Genomic DNA, 20,647 nt, shown 5'->3' with positions numbered 1-20,647 from the left:
AATCACTTGGATAATGATTTCGAAGAGAAGAAGAAACTCGTCTACCTAACAAGGAGAGCATCAGACCTACGGTCAACAGATTTTGGTGAAACTTCTAGGGTGTTTATTCGGCCTAAAGTATGGAACTTCTGATGTGTAGCTCGAACCGTTGAGCCTTTTATCGAGAATTCGCAATTTATACTTAGTCATGACAGTTCCTAGAATTTTGTAGAAAAAAATGTTTTCGTGCAAAATTGTAAATCTGCATAGAGTCTCATAAAAATTTAAATCGTTTTAGTAAAGAAATCTAGAAGATACTACAATTTTTAACGAAAATTAACAATTCTTAAAGAAAAACTATGCATATTTCCAATTTTGTATTAAACAATACGAAATGTTTCTGTGAAAAATCATAGCAGTAGAATCTATGAGAACCTGTGATTGAAACTTCGAAATAGGAGAATGAAAATTAATATTTCAGGCAAAAATACACCACAGGTTTTGGTTATTAGACCATTCCACTCACTAAGCTGCTAATAAGATCGGCCCGATGAATGAAACTGCATATTTTGTGGCAAATAAACAACCCTGGAAGGTCTGATACTCTCCTTGTAAGCATTAACTTTACGGATGGCCTTTCGGCTGTCAATTGAAGAGACGTCCGTGTAACATTAGAAGCCGTAGAAGATTGATCGTCGAGGGCTAGAAGGTCAGGTTGTGGTCGTAAAACACGCATTTTCCGGCGCTCTTTTATTAATTAAAAGCGAGGGCTTTCCTCCCCGTGAGTATTTGGGAAATATAAATTTATCAGCGCACTTCCGTTGGCGAGTTCAAACGAATAAAACGTTCCCCAGATTAAATCTCGTATCTGCACGAATGCGCAAGAATGTTGAATTGTAAAATTTGAAACGAAAGCTTTCCAATTTTCAAAACCCTGTTTCACAGATTCTCCGGAAATCAGGTAGTTATGAAGATTGAAATCTATTTTAGATAAAAGAAAATATTCCCCTTAAAGTAAGTTAGCAAAACGATGAATTTCGATTTGATTTCATCGGACACAAAATTCAGGGATTACTTATAAATCCACGCAGGAAATGCTTGTCACATTTATTCCCGTAACGCAAAGTAATTTCATTGTATTGCATAAAATCGATAGGATTTCTTTACGATTTCTAAATCCTGTTTTCATTCGATCAAATCCTTATCCCCAACCTCGCAGGCTTTTCCCTCAGATTTGGAATACCAGGACTGGTTTTTAAGCGACGAAAAGAAGACATCAATTAAACGGCGTTATTTGACGCTCCGCAATTCAATTAGACAATAAATATTTATTTACAATTATGCATATAGATATACTCGCGACGCAGTTAACCTGCAGTATAAATTGTGGCGTATAAAATTATACGCAAATGTCCAGACAAAAATTTCTTCTCCATTTTTTGCGTAATTAATATTTTTCCTTGCACAATATATTGTTCAATAAAGACACAATCCGCAAGAAAATCGGTACGCAATATTTTTCTTCAGCCTTGTCTCGCTCCTATCCAACGAAGCCGATAGTGCAACCAGCGAATCTGTCCTCGTCGACGTTCGAGCCGAGAATGAGAGCGTTTTCGTTGGTTCTGTGAGGGTTGAACAAGTAATTCTTCTGCGCCTCGACATTCTTGTTCTGGTAAATGGTGATCGTCTTCGGTTTCGAAATGACGTTGGCTTCCGATTTTCCGGGACTGGAAAAGGTCCTGACCGGCTCCTTTTCGACGCCGAGTATGTCGTCGATGGAAACGGTCTCCACGTCCTCGGCTTCGCTCCGTTTTTTCGACGGATTCACTTTCTTCCTTTCACCGACCGCGTTTGGCAGCAGTTCGTTTATGTAGTACTCAGCGCAATTCTGGGCCTCGATTTTCGCCTGTGGTGTTTCACGGAACTCCTGGACCGTCAATGTCGTCACTATTCGCGAGAGTCCCTCCACAACTCGCTCCAGCACGTGACTCTCGTTCGCGTCTCTTCGAATGCGAACTTGCACCGTTCCTGCCTGTGAACAGAGAGAGAAAATATCACTTATACATATTAATTGCCGCAAGCTTGCCAGCTGATTGAACCGATTATCCAAATGATCTTGAAATCTCGAAACATACTTTTCGCAAAAAAATTCGGACTTTGAATATTCGGTATCAATCAGCGGATTTTTTAAAAGATTGAAAATTCTATGATACATACGATCGAAATTGTGCAATTATAGGAAGACAATTATATCTGATCGTGACGTGATGTCGAATTAGTGATGAAATTCATTCGAAATGCCTGATTACGATATTATACGAGTGTGAAATAATTTTTTCATGATTCATATGAGGATTAAGGTCCCGTTCGAATTTAATTCACTGGATTAGTCATGATGATTGAAAAGCTTACGAAACCTACGTGCTTTCAACTTTCATCGCACATATCGATCGGGAATTGATAAACTTTCATTGACAGAAGAGAAGGTGAACTGTTTGACTGTTGCTAGTGTTTTCAGTTTTCTTGCAAAAATTGGTACCCGGGATTGTTTTAGGTTCCTGATTTCGTTTCAGTAGTTATTTTTTGATTCTACCATCCCCTGAGGGTGAAAAATAAATGCCAGCATATCAAGAGACTAGTCGTAAATTTACTTTACTCTTTATTTTATATTGGCATCAGGCTGATTAGTTGGCTAGTTTTACTTTCAGATATGGATTTAGATATGCAGTTTTATTTAGACTGTAGCTGAGTTGTTATCACTCTATGCATATTTTGCTTAATCTTTTGGATTAGTAGTCACCGACCCAAAAATCCCTGAATAATTATTTTAAGATTAACTCAGTTGTTTTACTCAAATTTCAAGTATTGCCGTCGCCATTTTGGATCCTTAATTCATTGCAATTCTTCAATTCTGGTAACGGATTTATCGTCAGCGTTCCTGAAAACCTCCAAGTAACAAGTTCCAAAAAAGTTATTCCACTTTTTGACTTTTTGGTGCAAGGATGCTCGGGCTTAGTCGTGATTACCGGTATTTGCAGCCGCCATTTTGAATCCCTGGTATTGAATTTTTCAATTCGTCTTTTAGACTTGGATTCAGCGACCCTCGATAATGTACATACAATATGATCTAGCAGCAGTTTGTTTACTTTTTTTCCTGTACATATAATGTATGATCCATTACCAATTAGTCGGTTAATTGGTTGTTCCGGCAACAAAACTTAGTGACGTTCTATCCTCTATTTGCGTAAGATTATCTCTTCGTCATGCTCAAGGAACGGGTGATTCGGAAATTGAGCGATTGCGTTTGACGTCATAACGTGTCGACGAGGGCAGTAAAATTTATAATATATCTATAAACATGCAGCGGCGTGTGCTAAAGTGGCGATAATGATAATGCCGAATAATTTATGACAGACTTTGATATTTCTAGATTATAAGGTCGGTCGGTGCGGTTGCGGGCTTCGTGACATAAATCAACGTAACGCGTAAGCCGTTCTTACGATCTAAAACTCATATGATAACACGAATTCAAACTTGTAATCCGATTATTGCTTCCAGATGCACAGATAGTGCATCGATCACAGAGTAAATTGGTTTTCTGGGATTGGACGGGAAAGAGCAGTGCATAAAACGTGCAAAAATTGAATCAGAGTTTTGTTTTTTGCGCATTTATAGAAAATCGGAATTGATGAAACAGAAATTTACTGAACTTTGCTGCCTGTAATCGGAGACGATCAATTTTACAAAACTTTAAGACAAAGGGTGTAGAAATCTGCTACCACCTCGCAAAACAAATTTTTAACTCAACTTTGACGACGTCTTATAAACAACCGTTCAAAAAATCACCAGCAATGTTATTTACTTAAATGAAAGAACGTCATTGCTGTGCAACAGAAATGAATCTGAGCGAGTTCAAATAAAAGAAGCTAATTATGAGATGTCAAGAATAATTAGAGAAACGATTTTATGATTAGAACGTTAAAAATGACACAACCCTCGTGTTTTTGAGCTGATTCTAATGTTTTTGGGCTCATTTTTCTCGCAGATTAGATGCTCGCTATTGTCCGGCAAACATTCTCAATTATAATTGTTGACGAACATCTGTTCTACCACGTTCATGCAAATCTTTTTTAATCCACTCTGGAGATATAAATTGTTTGTAAACAAACCAATCAGAATGAAATCAAAGTCAGCAGAGTTTAATCTTCTTGAACGCTTCAATTAAAGCACTTCTTATTCAGATATTATTAAATTGATATCATAGCATGCGTTATATTCAAGTCCGCTCGAATTCGCTTGTATTAGTTCGTAGGAATATTTTTTCATTTGTGTTCGTTATATCATCTGCGCAAATGTCTTTATCTTCGTTTCTGATTGTCAGTTTCGATTTGTTAGACGTTTCGGTCGGCCTAGAACTAAGCTGAAAATAATCGATGCATCGATTAATCGAGCCCGAAAAAGCAGTCAAACAGACGCAATTGAATCGATAAAAATGAATCGATTAATCGATTGTTTCGTATTTTTTGTTAAATGGTGCACGTGAACCCAAAATTTCATAAATTTCAGTATGTAGTCTTACGAGCGGAAATTTTTTTTGATAATCTATAGCTTCATTAACAATATTTTCCAATTTTGGGTAAAAATATTCATTTACCCTTCACTTATTTGATCACATAAATTATGGGAGTAAAAAACGAAAATCGATTGTAAGGAAAAATAATCTAGTGGGTCGATTAATCGATTTTGAAAAATAATCGATTATTTTTTATCATTCTTAGCTTCATTCACCCTCGAATAACCATTTTTATCTCGACGCGATACGGAGTGAATTTGACAATCAGGGTGTGTTTGCCAAATTGGGATTAACACGGATAATACCGCGATGCATCTAGAATGCAGAATTCAGATTATCCATTGCAACTGCCGCAGTATTCGCACCTGATTCGCGTTTCCGGTTCCGCTTGGGCTTGACTACCGGCGAAAGGGGTGGAGGGTAGCGGCGGCGAGAGGCGACGTGCCGTGAAATTGTTTTGTAATTTCAGACTAATGTTCGCACTGCAGTTGCTGTGTACAAGGTAAGCGGATCGTAACGATCCCTCTTGCGATACGCCGGGAATTTTCGAGTGCCGTAAAGTCGTCGCACAATATCCACCCGGATTCGATGCCAGCCGGAAATTGTCCCTCTCTCTTTCTCTCTCTCTTTCTCCGCGAAATATTACTCCTATTCTACAAAACGGATACCTCCATACCTGTTTCTCCGAGGGTTTTGTGCTGCGGGGACACGGAGTAACGATATTTCATTGGTTTTTCATTCGCGTTTCACTGCACGGAAATCAAATTGGAAAAACCGAAATTTTATACGGTGGTGGATAAAACGAAGCGGGTTGAATACACAAAAAACGACATTTATTTGACGTAGAACAATGAGTGCACTTTCGCTCGAATGATTTCATCAGCTCGTGCATGAGTTAGTTTGAAATTGCAGGAAAAATTTTTTGTGCTGTGTTTTTGCTTTCACTCGAGTTGCTATTATCATTCTACAGTTAGTTCGTTTCTTCTCTGTTTCTTCGAGTACGATAAACTTAGGACGTCTTTTAGGCCTCGTTGATTCTCCAACAATATCCGCGAAATCATTTTTATAAGCTACTATACTATCATGATTTATTATACTCACGAGTTTCCCGAAAGATTGAGTCCAGAATCTCTCATTCCTAAATTCGAGAACACCGTCGATATTCAGAGCTTCTCGAAGACATTTGTCCAGTTGCTGACCCATGTAATGAGGAAGTTTCTGCGGGAACGATAAATGGTAGAAGAGGAAATGGGCTGTCCGTAAAATTGATAGAAAAATAATGACCTCGCTTATCTACCTGCAATATTATGCTGGCTGTGTAAAAAGCCAATGGCAACATGGACGTAGCCACGAGTCCAACGAGGACCAAGGTGGCAGCAGTGTCCACGACGAATATGTCCCTGAAAATGAGGAAACATAAAGAAATTTAATAATGGGCGTTGAGTGAAACGAAATTGGAATGAAATTGTAGTCTAAGAATTCTTAAGGAGCGGGGTTGAAGTTTCAAATTTTAAAAGTACCAAAAGCACAGAGTTTCGAATTTTTTGGCGGCGAAATTTGAAGTGAAAAATCAAACATTTACGAAACAAGAAAATTTTGAATGGTCGGAATCCCAATGGTTCAAAGAGTTCCGAAGTGAAAGATTCCTAAAATTCAAGTTTCGATAGAGTAAAATTCTGAAAATTAAAATATACTCACACAGCGTAATTTACTCAACAAGTGGGTCTGAAAATCCAGAAAACCCAAAAATCAGAATGACCAGGATTCCGAAAGTAAAACTATCGAAAATCAAAAACAAAGAAAGATCAAAGTGGCGAAATCTTACGAAGCCAAAAGTTCAAGGGAACTGGAAATATTCGATTATTTCGAATTTCAGTGTTTCAGGTATTTGAATTTTCTCATCTTGGCACTTTCGGAATTTTGATGTTTCGTAAAAGTTTGATTTCTAGATTTTAACTTTCGCCAAGAAAAAAAAACAGACTTTGGCGCTTTCGGAACTTTTCAAATTCGGAATTTCAACCCTGCCCAAATCTCACCTGAATCATGCAAGTGCATGAAGAAAGGGTTAATCGAGTAAATAAAAAACAGGGATAAGGTGAAGGATGGAAGGAGAAAGTAGGCCAGGATATCACAGGATTCACCGAACGCTGTTCCCCTTTTCGCTTTACATTTCGAGAGCCCGGGATAGTGATCCTCTTTTCTCAGACTGACAAATAACCGTGTTTACGAGAGACGTGAGTGTGTTACCAGTAATGGATGAGGAGGTGAGTTCCGCAGAGAATCGCTGCGCCCAAAACGTTGCCGCCAAAAATAGGATTGTAGCCCCTCAGCGTTGGGCAGGGCAGAGCCCTGCAAACGACGTGATCCAACGCAGCATCTCGGTAACTGTAAACCGTTATCACGTGCGTCACGATACCCAAAAGAAAGCCAAGCCCCAGGCGTCCTCTGTGGAATATTTCAAAGTGTTCAGGAAGAGAAGGAACGAACAGATTCTACTAAAAACTGGAGGAAACGAGGGAAATGTCAGAGTTTGTTTTTGCCGTAGAATATGTTCCGTGAGATGCTGAATTTACTTTGGAAACAGTGAAAACCACTGTGTGGAGGGAAAGTCTGCTTCATTTATATAGTAAAAAGTACAATTGAATTGAATTTTTTTATTTATACGTATCATTTAACCAAAATGAATTGTCGACGTTGCAAAAAGTGCATGGAAATGTTCATTTACTGTATATAGTGCCTTCGTTCTGAAACCGATAGATCAGGATGATCACCAGACACAGGAAACTCAACATCTCCTTCGTCCTCGCACGCAACTAACTTTTTATCGATCCAGAAAAGTAACCAATCCCTAATGTCGTCTGTGAAGTTTTTGGTGATTTCAATTACTTCGCGTTTGGTGTCTCTAGTTAAAATCGGATCGAATCGGCAGAAGTAAAATTGAACACAACATCGTTGCAGCGAGTTCATGAAAATGGTAATTACTGTGGTGTTCTGATCCTAATTACAGAGTGAACCTCATGGTTCAGGGCTGACTCAGAGTCGCAGACGATATTCTAAGAATGTAAGTTTTTCATCGTCGTGCAGATGACATTTGATTAGATTTATTTATTTACGTCAGAAAATTATCAGTGGCCCAGAATGTTGATTTTACTATAGATCTATAGAAGGTAATAGACACTCAAAAAGTTTTAGGTCAGGCTAGATCATCGCCGGAGTTGAGCTGATTAGAACAATTGCGTGCTTGAAAGCTTTGATTGATGTTCATTGATCTGATAAAGAAATCTTCACATCGACTTCACTCGTCCATTTCATTGCAGGTTCACGACGCGTGTGCGTATATCTACATTAGGGTGGCACAAAAAAACCGACTTTTTTTTTTTTTTTTCGAGTCTCGTGTGACAAAATGTTAGTTTTTGATCTTTTAAGAGCCCACTCTAAAGGACAGCTCAAAAAAAAAAAAAAAATTCAGAGGTCATTCCAAATTTTTTTAAAAGTCAAAAATCATCAAAAAGTTAAATTAAAAAAATTATATTTTCAGTATTTTGTTTGATTTTTAATTCATGTCGTGGTGTATTGTTATCGATTCTTTCTTACTAAATTAGAGAAAAAAAATGTATGAAATTTTAATATGAATATTAAAAGGTCGCTCGAAAATATCTAAAGAAATGCACCAAAAAATTGAAAAAAAATCATGAGTGACCTTTCAAAATTCAAATTTTGAACTGAAGCTTTCGGAAACTTTTTTTTTTTTTGTGTATAAAATTATACCGCAACGAGAAAAAAATAATAAAAAAAAAAAATCGATTTTAGACGATCTCTGAAGTTTTAAAAAATGTGGAGCGACCTCTTAAAATTTTTTTTTTTGAGTTGTCCTTTGGAGTGGGCTCTTAAAATATCAAAAACTAACATTTTGTCACACGAGACTGGAAAAAAAAAAAAAAAAAAAAAAAGTCTTTTTTTTTGCGCCACCCTAATCTACATATATTACATATTACACGCTTCATGTAGTTTCACCAAGCCGATATACTTACAACCAATAACCGCTGATCGTGCTTATCGATCAGTTGATTAGCTACCCCTCAGCTGAGGCTATCAGACCGCGTAGCTTGAGCACTTATTTTTGCTCGCCGAAAGCCTCTTACATATTATTATAAAGTACCTACGTATAAATGTAGTGTAAGTGGTGTACGTGAAGCATTACCGACCCTCCTTCCGGGTCCGAGTACTTTTCTGAAAACTCGATTGCTCGTACAAGCAATTTTCATCAGTTACCGGAAGTGATCGAAAGTTCGAGAGAAACTGTGGTACCGTAGGAAGGACCGGAAATTGAGGGTGGACCGACAAATCTCTGGGGTAGTCGAAGCGAAACGGGAGCGGCGACCATGAACTCAAGAGAATCAGGGGGAGTAAATCAGTATTGGCAAAGCGGGTCGACCTTGCTTCGGAAAGTGCTAACCAAGCTAAACGCTCTGCAGCTTTAGCGCTATCAGCGTTTTCCTTGGATCAATTACACGCACCAACTATATTGTTAAATTAATTCAAGAGAATGAAATCTTATTTCTGCCCCCTTATCTCGGACCAATGGCGAAAAGCACGATCGACACACGGCGCAGAAATCTTTGTACCTATTCTGCGTCGATAATCGCAACGAAGAGTAAATATTTGGCGAACTATGACCCCAGGCGAGCGATAACCATGACGTTGTGAGAATGTAGGAAGTGGACCGACCTTTGAACCCATCGTCACACTCATCCTATCGCGAGCAGACTTCGTTAGGAGTACCTACGTATGTCGTTGCTTCGAGGCCATCGTCCGACAGCTTCGATGGACCTTTGAATCCTCCGGAACGCATCTGCATGTGTGAAGAGCGAGAATGGCAATGCCAAGATAATCTGTACGAGATAGTCTTATGATGGTTCGCGTTGGAATTAATAAGTATGAACGAATCTCATGCAATACAGATTTTTATGGACTGAATAGTGAAGGGACGCTACAGTGCTTTGTTCTAGTTTGAAGGAAGAGCGAGATGATCAGTTTTCGCTTATCAGCAATTCGATGATGATGATGATGATGATGATGATGATGATGATGATTGTGTCGTTCGATGGACTGACTCACGAGACGTGAGCTTGCACGCAGTCTAATTAGCTACTGGATTACGAAAAGTGAATCTCGAAAATATTTTAGGCACATAACGTATCTGCTTGCAGTTAATTACAGAGTTTTATATCTGACGTAAATTAAACATACATCACCTCTTTTTATCCTCTAATCAACGGTCAGGTAGCAACAGCTAGACCAAATGATTACATCATTTTATGCCCATTCATTCTCGTGGCTTAGTAGCTAACGTTAGTGATTGGTTAGTGTCTTCAAATCCAGCCACAAAAAGAAAAAAAAAAAACATATCACTTGAGACGATAAAGAGACCGTTCTTGGTCGTGCGAATACAGTTATTGTCATCTATAATGAATTACGAGATACGAATCAACACTTATCTCGACCCAATTCTCATCCCTATGGGATATTCTAACAGGCAATGAGGGCATTTCGGTGACAAAGACTCTCACAGTACTGTTATTGCGTCAATTTTCACTTGCAGCCAGAGATCGAGCAGGTAGGCATTTAAAATCGAAACAACCATACTCCAGCATCGATATGTGAAAATACATCTAATATTCCTAATCTAATCTGTACTGAATTATTATCAACGGTGGACTCGGTTGACTTCACTACACGGCTACGTATTAAAGAAACATGGAGATAACGATGACAGCGATATAGACAAGGACAATATCGGTGTGACGTGACGTGATTTGATTACCTCGATATAGAAGTCTGCCACGTTTCACCGTCAGTTTTTAGAGGAGCTTTTATCTCAGGCTTTTGACGGTTCGTAGATTTTTGTCAGTCTATAACCGATGATTACGAGGCCATGTTGTGGTTCCTTTTAATTTATTGGAAGTATTCTCGGTTCAAATGACTTCCAAACCTCACCGTTATGCGGTAGTCTCAAAGCACTCGATACTTTCCCGAGTAGAAATTTAACGCCTACTTTAAAGATAGGAAAGTAGATTCTATTTCAATGCAATATTAGATCCTACTTTAACGTTAAAAATTCAAAAATTTCCTGATTTATTAAATTTGGCCTCAAAGTAGGGTTTATAAATAAATTTTGAAATCTTGTATCTATATTAACTAAAGCCGGCTCCGTTAAAACGGTTTTTTTATTCGTAACAACGTTGAATAAAGTAGTATCAAAATAGATTCAATCATTTACTGAGAATTTCAAAGTAGATTTTGGTGCTTTAATTTTTAGGAGTCGGAGGATCAATGTAGTATTTCTAGGTTCAGTATCCTTCAAAGTAGGTTTACATGAACCTTGGTAGTGTTAAATAAAGGCGCTAAAATCTACTCGGGTTCATACCCTCGGTTGAAGATCTTGATCTCGTTTATACTCACGTGTGAATTGTCGGTTGATCCTTGATCCTTCCGAAGGCTTCGACAGCAATGAAGGAGGCCGCGGCTAGAGCGAGGCAAGAGGATACGAGGAGGGCAAGGACCTCGTACTTTTCAAGGCCAAGAATCGACAGCGAGGACACAGCGGGGACCTTCAGGTCCTCTTGTTGGACTTCGACGTCCTGCAGAAGACACGGGCCGGATATGGAGTGCCTCGGGAAATGGAAGGCCAAGTTTTTCTTGTAATGTGGATAACCGGAGCCGGAGAACGATCGCGTGTGATTTTGGAGTGGCTTCTTCGCCAACGAAAGGTCCTTCGGTGTTGCGGAAGAAGCGTTTTGGCTCACCCAAACGGAGACTAGACACACGAACAGAGCGAAGACGTTGAAGGCGATGGTGTTCGCGTACGCCCTCAGAGCTGGAATTCGGGGACATTTTTCGCGAGTTAGTAATACTCGGCAGTAGGGTGGCGCAAAAAAAACGACTATTGTTTTTCTTTTTTTGAGTCTCGTGTGACAAAATGTTAGTTTTTGATGTTTTAAGAGCCCGCTACAAAGGACGGTTCAAAAAAAAAATTTTTAAGAGGTTACTCCACATTTTTTAAAACGTCAGAAATCGTCAAAAATCGATTTTTTTTTTTTTTTTTAATTTTTTCTCGTTACGGTATAATTTTATAGTAAAAAAAAAAAATAAGTTTCCGAAAGTTTCAGTTCAAAATTTGAATTTGAAAGGTCGCTCATAATTTTTTTTTCAATTTTTTGGTGCATTTCTTTAGATCTTTTTGAGCGACCTTTTAATATTCGTATTAAAATTTCATAAATTTTTTTTTTCAATATAGTAAGAAAGAATCGATAACAATACACCACGACGTGAATTAAAAATCAAACAAAATACTGAAAATACAATTTTTTTAATTTAATGTTTTGACGATTTTTTACTTTTAAAAAAATTTGGAGCGACCTCTTAAAATTTTTTTTCCTGAGCTGTCCTTTGGACTGGGCTCTTAAAAGATCAAAAACTAACATTTCGTCACGTAAGACTCAAAAAAAAAAAAAATAGTCGGTTTTTTTGAGCCACCTTACTCGGCAGGTTTGTGTTTTCTTTCTTTCTTTTCGCCTAATCGGGTCCGCGAAAACGCGACATGTGGCTCTCGCAGCAAGCTATCAAGATATCGAGTCTTATCGCTCAGGCTCGATGTGTCTCGGAGTGACGTTTGATGGTATCGCTTACACTCAACAGGTTTGAGTCACGGCCAAAGAGTGCCTGATTCAAACGAAATACAACGCAGTATTTACAACGTTGGATTTATTTATCAATTAAAATGATTTGCACACCATCAACAGAGCGACGTTTTAGATTGTAAAATTGGGAAATAGGGAGGATGTCTGACTCGAAACTTCGGCTCATCCGGTTTAAGATTACTTACGCCTGAAACTCACCCAAACTGTTCGTGGAATTGGCCCACTCGCGAAGTTCGTAAACGACAAGTGAATTGCACACGATCAAGCAGAGTATCCATTTAGATTTCTTCTGGCTTAATATGTTGACGATTTGTACTTTATACCTCAGCGCTGTTGCCTGCTCGATGTTACCTGAAACAAGATCCGAGGCTCGTTTACATTTCCGCTCCACACAGTATGCATACCTGGCTGCTATTTACTATAAACGTGACGACGTTAGATCCGCGTGTCTCTGCGGCTGTAGGTCTGCAGAGGTGAATAATTGGCGAATGTAATTTACATTCGGAAGTCGAATAGTCGGACTATTGCGCCGTTAATTTATTTATCTCCCTCTTCTCTTATCAAGATGGTTCTACACTCATTTGCTCACTGTGCAAACAAGATTCCAGTCCGAGGCACAGCAAAGCAGTTAAGAAAACTTGATCGAATCAAGATGTGTAAATAATTTAAGCAAATCGTTATTCCTGGTTGTTAACAAACAGGCAACTTTGACACGAGAATATATTTTCGGATAGCACCACCAGTTATTGGATTTTTATCCCTAGTTAGAAGATATTGACGAACGTTACGACGATAATTTTCTATCGTTTTCAAGCCTTGAGAATTGCACTTTAGCAGTCCGACACTGTACGAGGGAAATCAAACAAGCTGCAATGAGAAGTGTGCGAATCGGCGATGTCAGAACTCCAAAACTGCACCGCTAGGCTGCTAATTAGTCGCTAATATCTTTATTGCACTGGCATAATACGAGTAACGGAATCCGGTGAAGACGTCGCCGATGTATGCTATAGATAATTTTGAAAACACGTCAAGGTAATTGAAGAACTTGTTTAGCAAGCTGCTGTTATTCCATAAGAATTGAGAAAATTCCGTTTTCACGGAATTCATTATGTTCAATATCTACGCATAAGCATTGCAGAACAGAACTAGTTATCTCGTGAGATAAGCTAAACGAGATTCAACGAATAACAATGATAACAAGCAATTAGCAATGTCTTCGAACTCAACTTCTTCTATATCTGTTTTGAGGATCTCTTGGAACCGAGTAACTCATACGAAAATAATTTTTTCAACACTTGAGACGGTGATTATCAATGTATCGAATATGCTGGACCAATATTACCATTGTCTTTAAGTAATTGTACATACACGCGAATAATTGAAGATCAATTATTGTATAATGTGGATAGAATTTATGAGCGAGAGTTTATCTTTTATTCCAAGAAGTGCGTGTTTTTAAACAAAGAAAAAAAAGTAATCAAAGTACATATATACACAGCGAGTCATCGTTTTTTATATCAACTGCGGACAAAAGCCGATGGAATTTGATCGATTCGTAAAAGTACGGTAAATTCTTTATCGAGAAACGTCGATTATACTTACCATATTTCAAAGTATTCCCAGCATCGTTTCCACCACAATCGTTATCATTATATTCACTCGCGAATATCCTCATGGTTCCACTCAACACTTCATTTTATTATTCTTTCACTTAAGAATATAACACGTGCGAAGGAAATATAACAAATAATTTGAAAAAAAAACAACAAAAAAAAAAGAAAGAAAAGTACACCTTGAAGAATATTTCCGAGGATAATTCAGATCCTGCGTATCCTGCGGCAAATGGCGATAATCGAGTATCGCTGGATCGACGGTAATTGATTTTCATTCATTTTGCCGAGATTCAGCTTTGGCAAATTATCGCGCCGGCTGATGCAGACATTTCGTAGCCGCTATCATTGCCACTTCGCTCGTTCGACCAACGTCAACTGATATCCAGCGGCAATAAAGGCCGGCTTATAAGTGTGCGATAAAGATCTAGCTTCAACGTCGATGAGGGCAATATACGTGTACATTTTTGTCTCTCCTACCCCCGAGTTCTTACTTCGATCGATGATTAGACTTATCAGAATAATGGTGTTAACTAACACTGGATGAATTTTTTTGTGATTATTATTACATGTTACTACGGCGGTTATTTATTGTTGAAAAATATTTTCACTCACCTGACGAACGAACGTCAGTGAAATCGTTTTCATTAACTTCATTTACACGTGAGATTCCAAGGAATTGTAAATGAAACGATATTAGGATATATCGATGCTTCATTTTTAATTAACTTTAAGCTTATGGTTGGATTAAAGATTTCGTAGATTTGTTCGATTTCAGCCCATTTTACTCATTGCAGAAGACTATTTTTTAGAAAACTTACTGGGACACTTTTTTTTTTATCATACTGGCGTCGTTCAACATTCATGTTTACGACATTGAACAAATATTTATTGTGATCGATAAGTGAAAATATTTGATTGACGATTCGAAACAAAAAATCAACTCCAGTGCAGACTTTGAGGGAAATGATCTTTCGAATAAAATGAGCCGTCGTAGAAAAAAAACGAACGAATCCTACTAGATTTCTAACAATTTTCAATTGATTTGAAACGAAGCATTGATATCCAAGCCTTTTCTTTTTCTTTGCACAAATATTAGCACAGAAATTCGAGAAAAGAATAAAACTTGACGTTGTTAAATCTGTGAGAAGAATAATATATGATTGAAATTACAAAGGAATAAACTTGAGACCGTTGTAATTAGACTGGATTTTGTAAGAAATTATTTCGTCCACTGAAATCAATGAATACCACACGTTTCCGGTATTTTAATATAACTAGCTCAGTTAAAAATTTGAAAACTACTGATATCGTCACAACTCGTCGATATTACGTTGCTGAATTATCGGCTTCGCGATTTTCAAAGTTATAAATCGACAAGTGAATTATATTAGAAATCAAAATACGTAGAATGAAAAATATGTGAATAAAAAGCAATCAAGATAACGTAGAGCCACATGTTGTTGGTGGTTAGTTAGTCTCTTTTGATTTTTCTTAACATGGAATCACAATTATCGTTTTAACGAAAATTTATCTGATCCTTATTATATTGATCTACAACATTATTTTATGTTTCTAAGCGACCGGCTGATTAAACAAAAAGACACAGTATAATAACCTTGAATAGCATGCTTGCACAGTTGCTAATTTTTACCGAATATGCGGAAGCTGACGACGCTTTTGATAAAATTATAAATTGTGTAATATATTATGCAGGTAAAAAATTGAATTGTGATAAATATTCAATTCTTTCATGAGTCAATTTTTGAAAATACGTTTATCATGCAACAATATCACAAGATTTAAGTAAGGCTTAAGGCACTAAATATATATCTACACCTTATATATACATATATATATAAGGCCGATAAGATAAGTTTTGATCTATTTTAGACGAGTCATCAGAACAATGGGTATAGAAGTTTGATTATATAACGAAAGATGTCATTGCTCGATAGACTTCTAATGCCGGTGGAATTTAATGCCAATTAAACTGACCGTCTAATGTAAATTTACGATTCAATATTATCGAAATTGAATTTCGTCGGGACGAGCGGTTTGAGCCAGGAGTCCAAATTCCTGTTTCCTCAATTTCCCTGCGTTTTAATACCAAATAAACGCATACATACACAAGAGCATAAAAAACATGAATGTAAAATAAATAAATAGGAGCAGAAAATATCTCTTCACTCATCTTGAACTTATATAGCCTTTAACAAATCCGCCGATAACGTGAAGGGCTTGAAACGTTTTATTCGGTCGAAGTCTCTGCCGGAGTAGGTAAAAGATGACCGCCTTGAATATCATATTTATTATGATGAGGGCGATCAAATCCCGCCAAAACATGGACTCCTCCATACCTGAAATGCAAGTACCAGTTAAAAACGTTAAACGATGCGCTTAGCGTCTACAGTTTGGCATAAACAATGGAAATAAACTATAAAACGCAACTACAGCCAATTAACCTGTATTTATAATCAAAACATCTCTATGAATCAGTCGAAGCAGAATTTTCACACTGCAAATGTATTTTTTTATTTTTTTTTTTTTTATTTTTCAGTCTTCTATTAAACAAACCAGCAGCGTTTTAGCTTTGATTAATTTGGACTTGATCACCTTGACTCGCTCTTTCCGTCATAGCTTTGCAGCGTAGTTGTGCCATTTACGTACATTTTTTGCCACACCACACATTCACCGAAGAGGAGAAGAAAACCGAGTGGAAACGGAGGAAAAATTGAAAGAAAAATGATGAAAATCCATGCGGCAATCACAGTTTTGCTATAGACATCTGATTTCTTATCCGCGGATAGATTGTGCTTAAAAATTTATACACAGCGATATTGTAAATGTAAATTAAAAAATTCGCCTTGGTTGTCACTCGAGAGTTAGAGTGAAAAACTGTTTCATGTAAGGATGGACTTCCGTGAAAAAAGTCCGTGAAGAAAGTTTAGAGACCGATTCCTCAGGAAAAGATAACGAAGACGGATGAGCGTTAACAAAGCTTGAAATTCAATTCGTCACACCTGCAGACAGCGTAATCGGCGTGTAAACTGCGCGTGCATAGTAATAATCTAGAAATAAGTATGAAAAAAAAAAAAAAAAAAAACTGAATTTTTTGAATAAAAAAAATTCTCGGCTTTCGTTTCCAATAGTACATTCGATCCGCAATCAGGACACGTGACGCACACTTTTCAAAAGGGACCAGAAAAGCTCGAAGCCATGACCCGTGACGTAAAAATCTACAAAACATGGAAACACGTGCGAAAAAAAAAATCGCACGCTTTATCTTACCCATAACTTTTAGCAGTTCTATGGGATATCTGTACTGGCAGTATTTCTCCTCCGGTGGACAAGGTAATTTCGTTCTCCCTTTACCGTACGACGAGACGATAAGTCCCTCGAGGCCGTACCTGATGTAGCTGGAGTACATCACCAGCGTTCTGTAAAGCGGAAGAGGTTCAGGACTACCCATGCCTTGGATCGCAACCAGCATGAGAGGAACCGAGGATGCTGGTCCGACAAACATCCCGTTCTGAAAAATAGACGAAGTCGTTAACGCGGCAATCTCGTTTTCGTGACGCTGATTCCTGGGGCGCAAAATCCAAACGATCACTCACCACAATGCTCAGCGATGTTCCGATCGCCAGACCTATACTCTCTCCTATGAAAGAGCACAGATAACAGATGGCGAAGAATTGGGCGACTCGCCAAGCTTCCAACGGCTGTCCAGTGAGCGGGTAAACCATTGAGACGTATATTGTTCCGAGTAAGATCTGTGGACAGGGTGAAGGATTCGCAGATTCGATGGTTGATGTCGCCTCTGGACTAGAACTTTTCACTTTTATCGTCAAACTATTATACCTGCGGAGGAATGGTCGATAGTGTCTTGGCGAAAAAGTAGGGACTCAAGTCGTACCATCGGTTGAAATATTCACGTTTCAAAAGCCGCACCTCGACTGGAACTGGAAATGAAAACTTCATCTTATTACCTCGTCAACGGTATAGGAAGAAGACGACGTGATTCAGCTTCCATTCGAACATTAGCGACAGTCTTGGACACTTGGATGAATCGATACCGCAAGCTCATCACGTCTTTTTGCACCTCAATGACCAGCTATGGAATGTTACCGCGTCACGGTAACGAATGGAATGTCACGTCTATATGACTTTGCGCTTTTTCGCCACGTTTTTGCCTTTCGTCAGTGTATAGGTGTACTCTGGATACGACTTACAATGCATTAGCACAGGCAGCATCGGGAGGTACAGAAAGACTACGAGGCAACAGAAGCAGAAACCAAAGTTGAAGAGAGTCTTCGAGCCGTCGGAACCAATGTCCAGGAAAATACCGCCGACGATGAATCCGAGGAATATGTGGAGCGATATCTTCAGGTACATGTAATTCTGAAAGAGTTTATAACGTGATTATTCATTTTATTTCTACGAGGTTCGACAGTCATTCGCGAAACGATGATTACCCGGTTTCTGTAGAATTGAAGCATCATCCTCTTGAACAGAGCCGAGAACTGATCCCACCACGTCGGTCTGTGAATTTCATCTTCGAACTGCGTATCGTTGATCGATTTACGGGTGATCGGGACTATCGGCATCTGCATTTCCACGAGATTCGCCATCCGTTCAACATATTCAGCTCCGTATTCTCCCGACGAGACTTCGATAACTGTAAAACGAAAAAAAATTCATCGATATTTTATTTGGCCTGATTTGATCCCAACAAGACCCCAGAAATTCACCCCAAATGTTATATTTTCCTTCAAAAATGAGTTTTAAAAATTCAACAACAACATTTAGGTATCGTTTAAGGATCGCAGAAAAGCTCTCTCGGCTTTACTAACCAAAATTGATTGTTTAAATACGGTAAAACATCGCCAGAGTTAAAAAAAAAAGTGCAAATAATGAGGCCAATTTCTACGACTAAGGGATTCTACCAGAAGTTTGAAAAATATTTTGGGTGAACTTCAGCCCCGATGACTTATTGGGATTAAAAATCTCCGATCATTTATACACTTCGACTACTAAATGCGGACCAAAATCTGCCGGGTTGTAGTGCTTCGGGCAGTCGGTTCCCACGTGTCGAAGAAACGGCACAACTCCATTGGCCAAACCTCGATAGACGCACTGACCAGCCGCGATGACGTAGATCTGATGAAACTTCGCGAAGTTACTGGCACTTGGGGTGTGGATTGAACAAATGACCGTTCTTCCACCGCAGGCGACACTTCGTAGAAGGTCGATGCACTGGACGGTCGACAAGTCGTCGAGACCTCTGCGAATGCAAACAAGAAAAAAGGGGTCAGACGTGTGAGGATTGAGATGGGAAGACATCCTGGTCCAGGTTTGATAATTACGTGGTTGGTTCGTCGAGGAAAATGACCGGAGGATTATTGACTAGTTCCAGGGCGATGGAAAGCCTCTTCATTTCCCCGCCGGACAATCTTTCGGTGACCGTGTCCTTAGCTTTGGTCAGTCTTAACGTCTCTAGGATTTCATCTATCTGTAAAGAAACATTGCAGGGATGCATATGTCGATGAATAAGTATTAAATCGTTTGTCGGAATTCATTTAATTATGTTTCATGTTCCAAAGGTAACGGGCATCTCATGTATCATCATCACGATTCAGAGATCAAGGTCACGCTAAGAGACATGATTTGACAGTTTTATTTATGGAGATACTTTAGCGAAGTTCACATCGCGAATAAAAACAAGGTGAATCACTTACCGTGGAAAGTTTTTCGCGCCGTTCAACTTGACTTCCGAGTTTGAGGTCTGCCGCGAAGCACATGGCTTCGTGAACTGTTATTTGGGGCTGGTTAAGATCGTCCTGCATAATGTAACAGGTCATTTTTTTAAACTTGCGAATATTCCTCGGCTGACCGTTTATGTTGATCTGCCCACTCGCTCCGGCATGTCTGTAAATCAAGACAAACATCAGATTGCATTTAGAGTTAGTTTTCTGACCGAAACACTTCTCGCTGATAATATATGTATATAAAACCAAACGTTGTTTCCAAAGTTACGAAGCTCGCGAAAAATCGCTTACTATGTTGCTCAGTGAATAGCTTAATTATACTTTCTCGTTTCAGCTTCTGACCCAACGTGACGGAAATTTTAAATATTCATAATTTCGTCGGGAAGAATTTTAGGAAAGAAATTTCACCATTTCAAAGTACATAGTTTGTGTCTCATTCTTGACGTCCATGAACAGTGTAGAAAATCAAAATTCACCGCCAATCTAGTAATGCGAAATTGACACAGCATAAAATGACCAGAATAATAGTTTCGCATGGGTGTTTCGCAATGTCAAAACCTCTTTTTCAACTGTAGAATTTCATTGGCCTCATTAAACTAGGGTCGCTTAATGTATACTGACCACGTCGTTGGAATTTCAAATTCGGGCATCTAGTACTAAAGTGACATCATTCCGTTTTCACGGCGAACAGACAGACTCGTAAATTGTTGTTCACGCGAACTGCGGAAGCAAATTATTATGAGAAAAACGAGCTAATGAATCACGAATACGAGAATTGCAACATCGAAAGTGAAAATCCCGGTTTTCCTCCTTTCCTTTGGAGTAGAAAAATCGTCCAGGATTAAAAATGGCAGACTCACTTGTAACCGGCGAGGATGTTGAGCAGAGTTGATTTCCCGGCTCCCGATGGGCCCATAATCGCAGTTAACTCTCCAGATCGGAACTGTCCGCTTATTCCTCTCAATATAAGTTTGGATCCTGCGTACATTAAGTATAAATTAGAATTACTTGAGCATG

The 20,647-nt window shown here is 38.6% G+C and overlaps 2 protein-coding genes across 3 annotated transcripts in view; both read right to left on the bottom strand.

Annotated features, from left to right (window-relative positions):
- Positions 1 to 1,364: 1,364 nt before the first annotated feature.
- On the bottom strand, positions 1,365 to 14,246 carry LOC124406839 (zinc transporter 6-A-like). 2 transcript variants are annotated; one of them, XM_046882471.1, is made up of 7 exons: positions 13,855 to 14,246; positions 12,451 to 12,603; positions 11,015 to 11,429; positions 6,800 to 6,997; positions 5,850 to 5,952; positions 5,654 to 5,770; positions 1,366 to 2,011 (listed from the first exon to the last, which is right to left on the bottom strand). In XM_046882471.1, the coding sequence occupies exons 1-7, from the start codon at positions 13,925 to 13,927 to the stop codon at positions 1,520 to 1,522; spliced, it is 1,551 nt and encodes a 516-aa protein (XP_046738427.1). In that variant the 5' UTR covers positions 13,928 to 14,246; the 3' UTR covers positions 1,366 to 1,519. The 2 variants fall into 2 exon arrangements, with proteins under 2 accessions (XP_046738428.1, XP_046738427.1); XM_046882472.1 differs by lacking the exon at positions 6,800 to 6,997 and having other exon boundaries at positions 1,365 to 2,011.
- A 1,804-nt stretch (positions 14,247 to 16,050) lies between these two features.
- Positions 16,051 to 20,647, bottom strand: part of LOC124406838 (ATP-binding cassette sub-family G member 1-like) — an 8,913-nt gene continuing 4,316 nt past the window's right edge. Inside the window, exons 2-11 of the mRNA XM_046882470.1 lie at positions 20,491 to 20,608; positions 19,601 to 19,790; positions 19,229 to 19,374; positions 18,908 to 19,146; positions 18,338 to 18,540; positions 18,095 to 18,263; positions 17,724 to 17,824; positions 17,480 to 17,635; positions 17,154 to 17,394; positions 16,051 to 16,222 (exon numbers count right to left, since the gene is read on the bottom strand). Coding sequence (XP_046738426.1) covers positions 16,053 to 16,222; positions 17,154 to 17,394; positions 17,480 to 17,635; positions 17,724 to 17,824; positions 18,095 to 18,263; positions 18,338 to 18,540; positions 18,908 to 19,146; positions 19,229 to 19,374; positions 19,601 to 19,790; positions 20,491 to 20,608 — 1,733 coding nt within the window. The 3' untranslated portion in view covers positions 16,051 to 16,052. The remainder of the gene's footprint in view (positions 16,223 to 17,153; positions 17,395 to 17,479; positions 17,636 to 17,723; positions 17,825 to 18,094; positions 18,264 to 18,337; positions 18,541 to 18,907; positions 19,147 to 19,228; positions 19,375 to 19,600; positions 19,791 to 20,490; positions 20,609 to 20,647) is intronic.

The sequence above is a fragment of the Diprion similis genome, chromosome 6 (assembly GCF_021155765.1).
Source record: "Diprion similis isolate iyDipSimi1 chromosome 6, iyDipSimi1.1, whole genome shotgun sequence".
Taxonomy (NCBI): Eukaryota; Metazoa; Arthropoda; class Insecta; order Hymenoptera; family Diprionidae; genus Diprion; species Diprion similis.
Note: the sequence above shows the minus strand (reverse complement) of the source record. Positions and strands in the feature narration are given on the sequence as shown.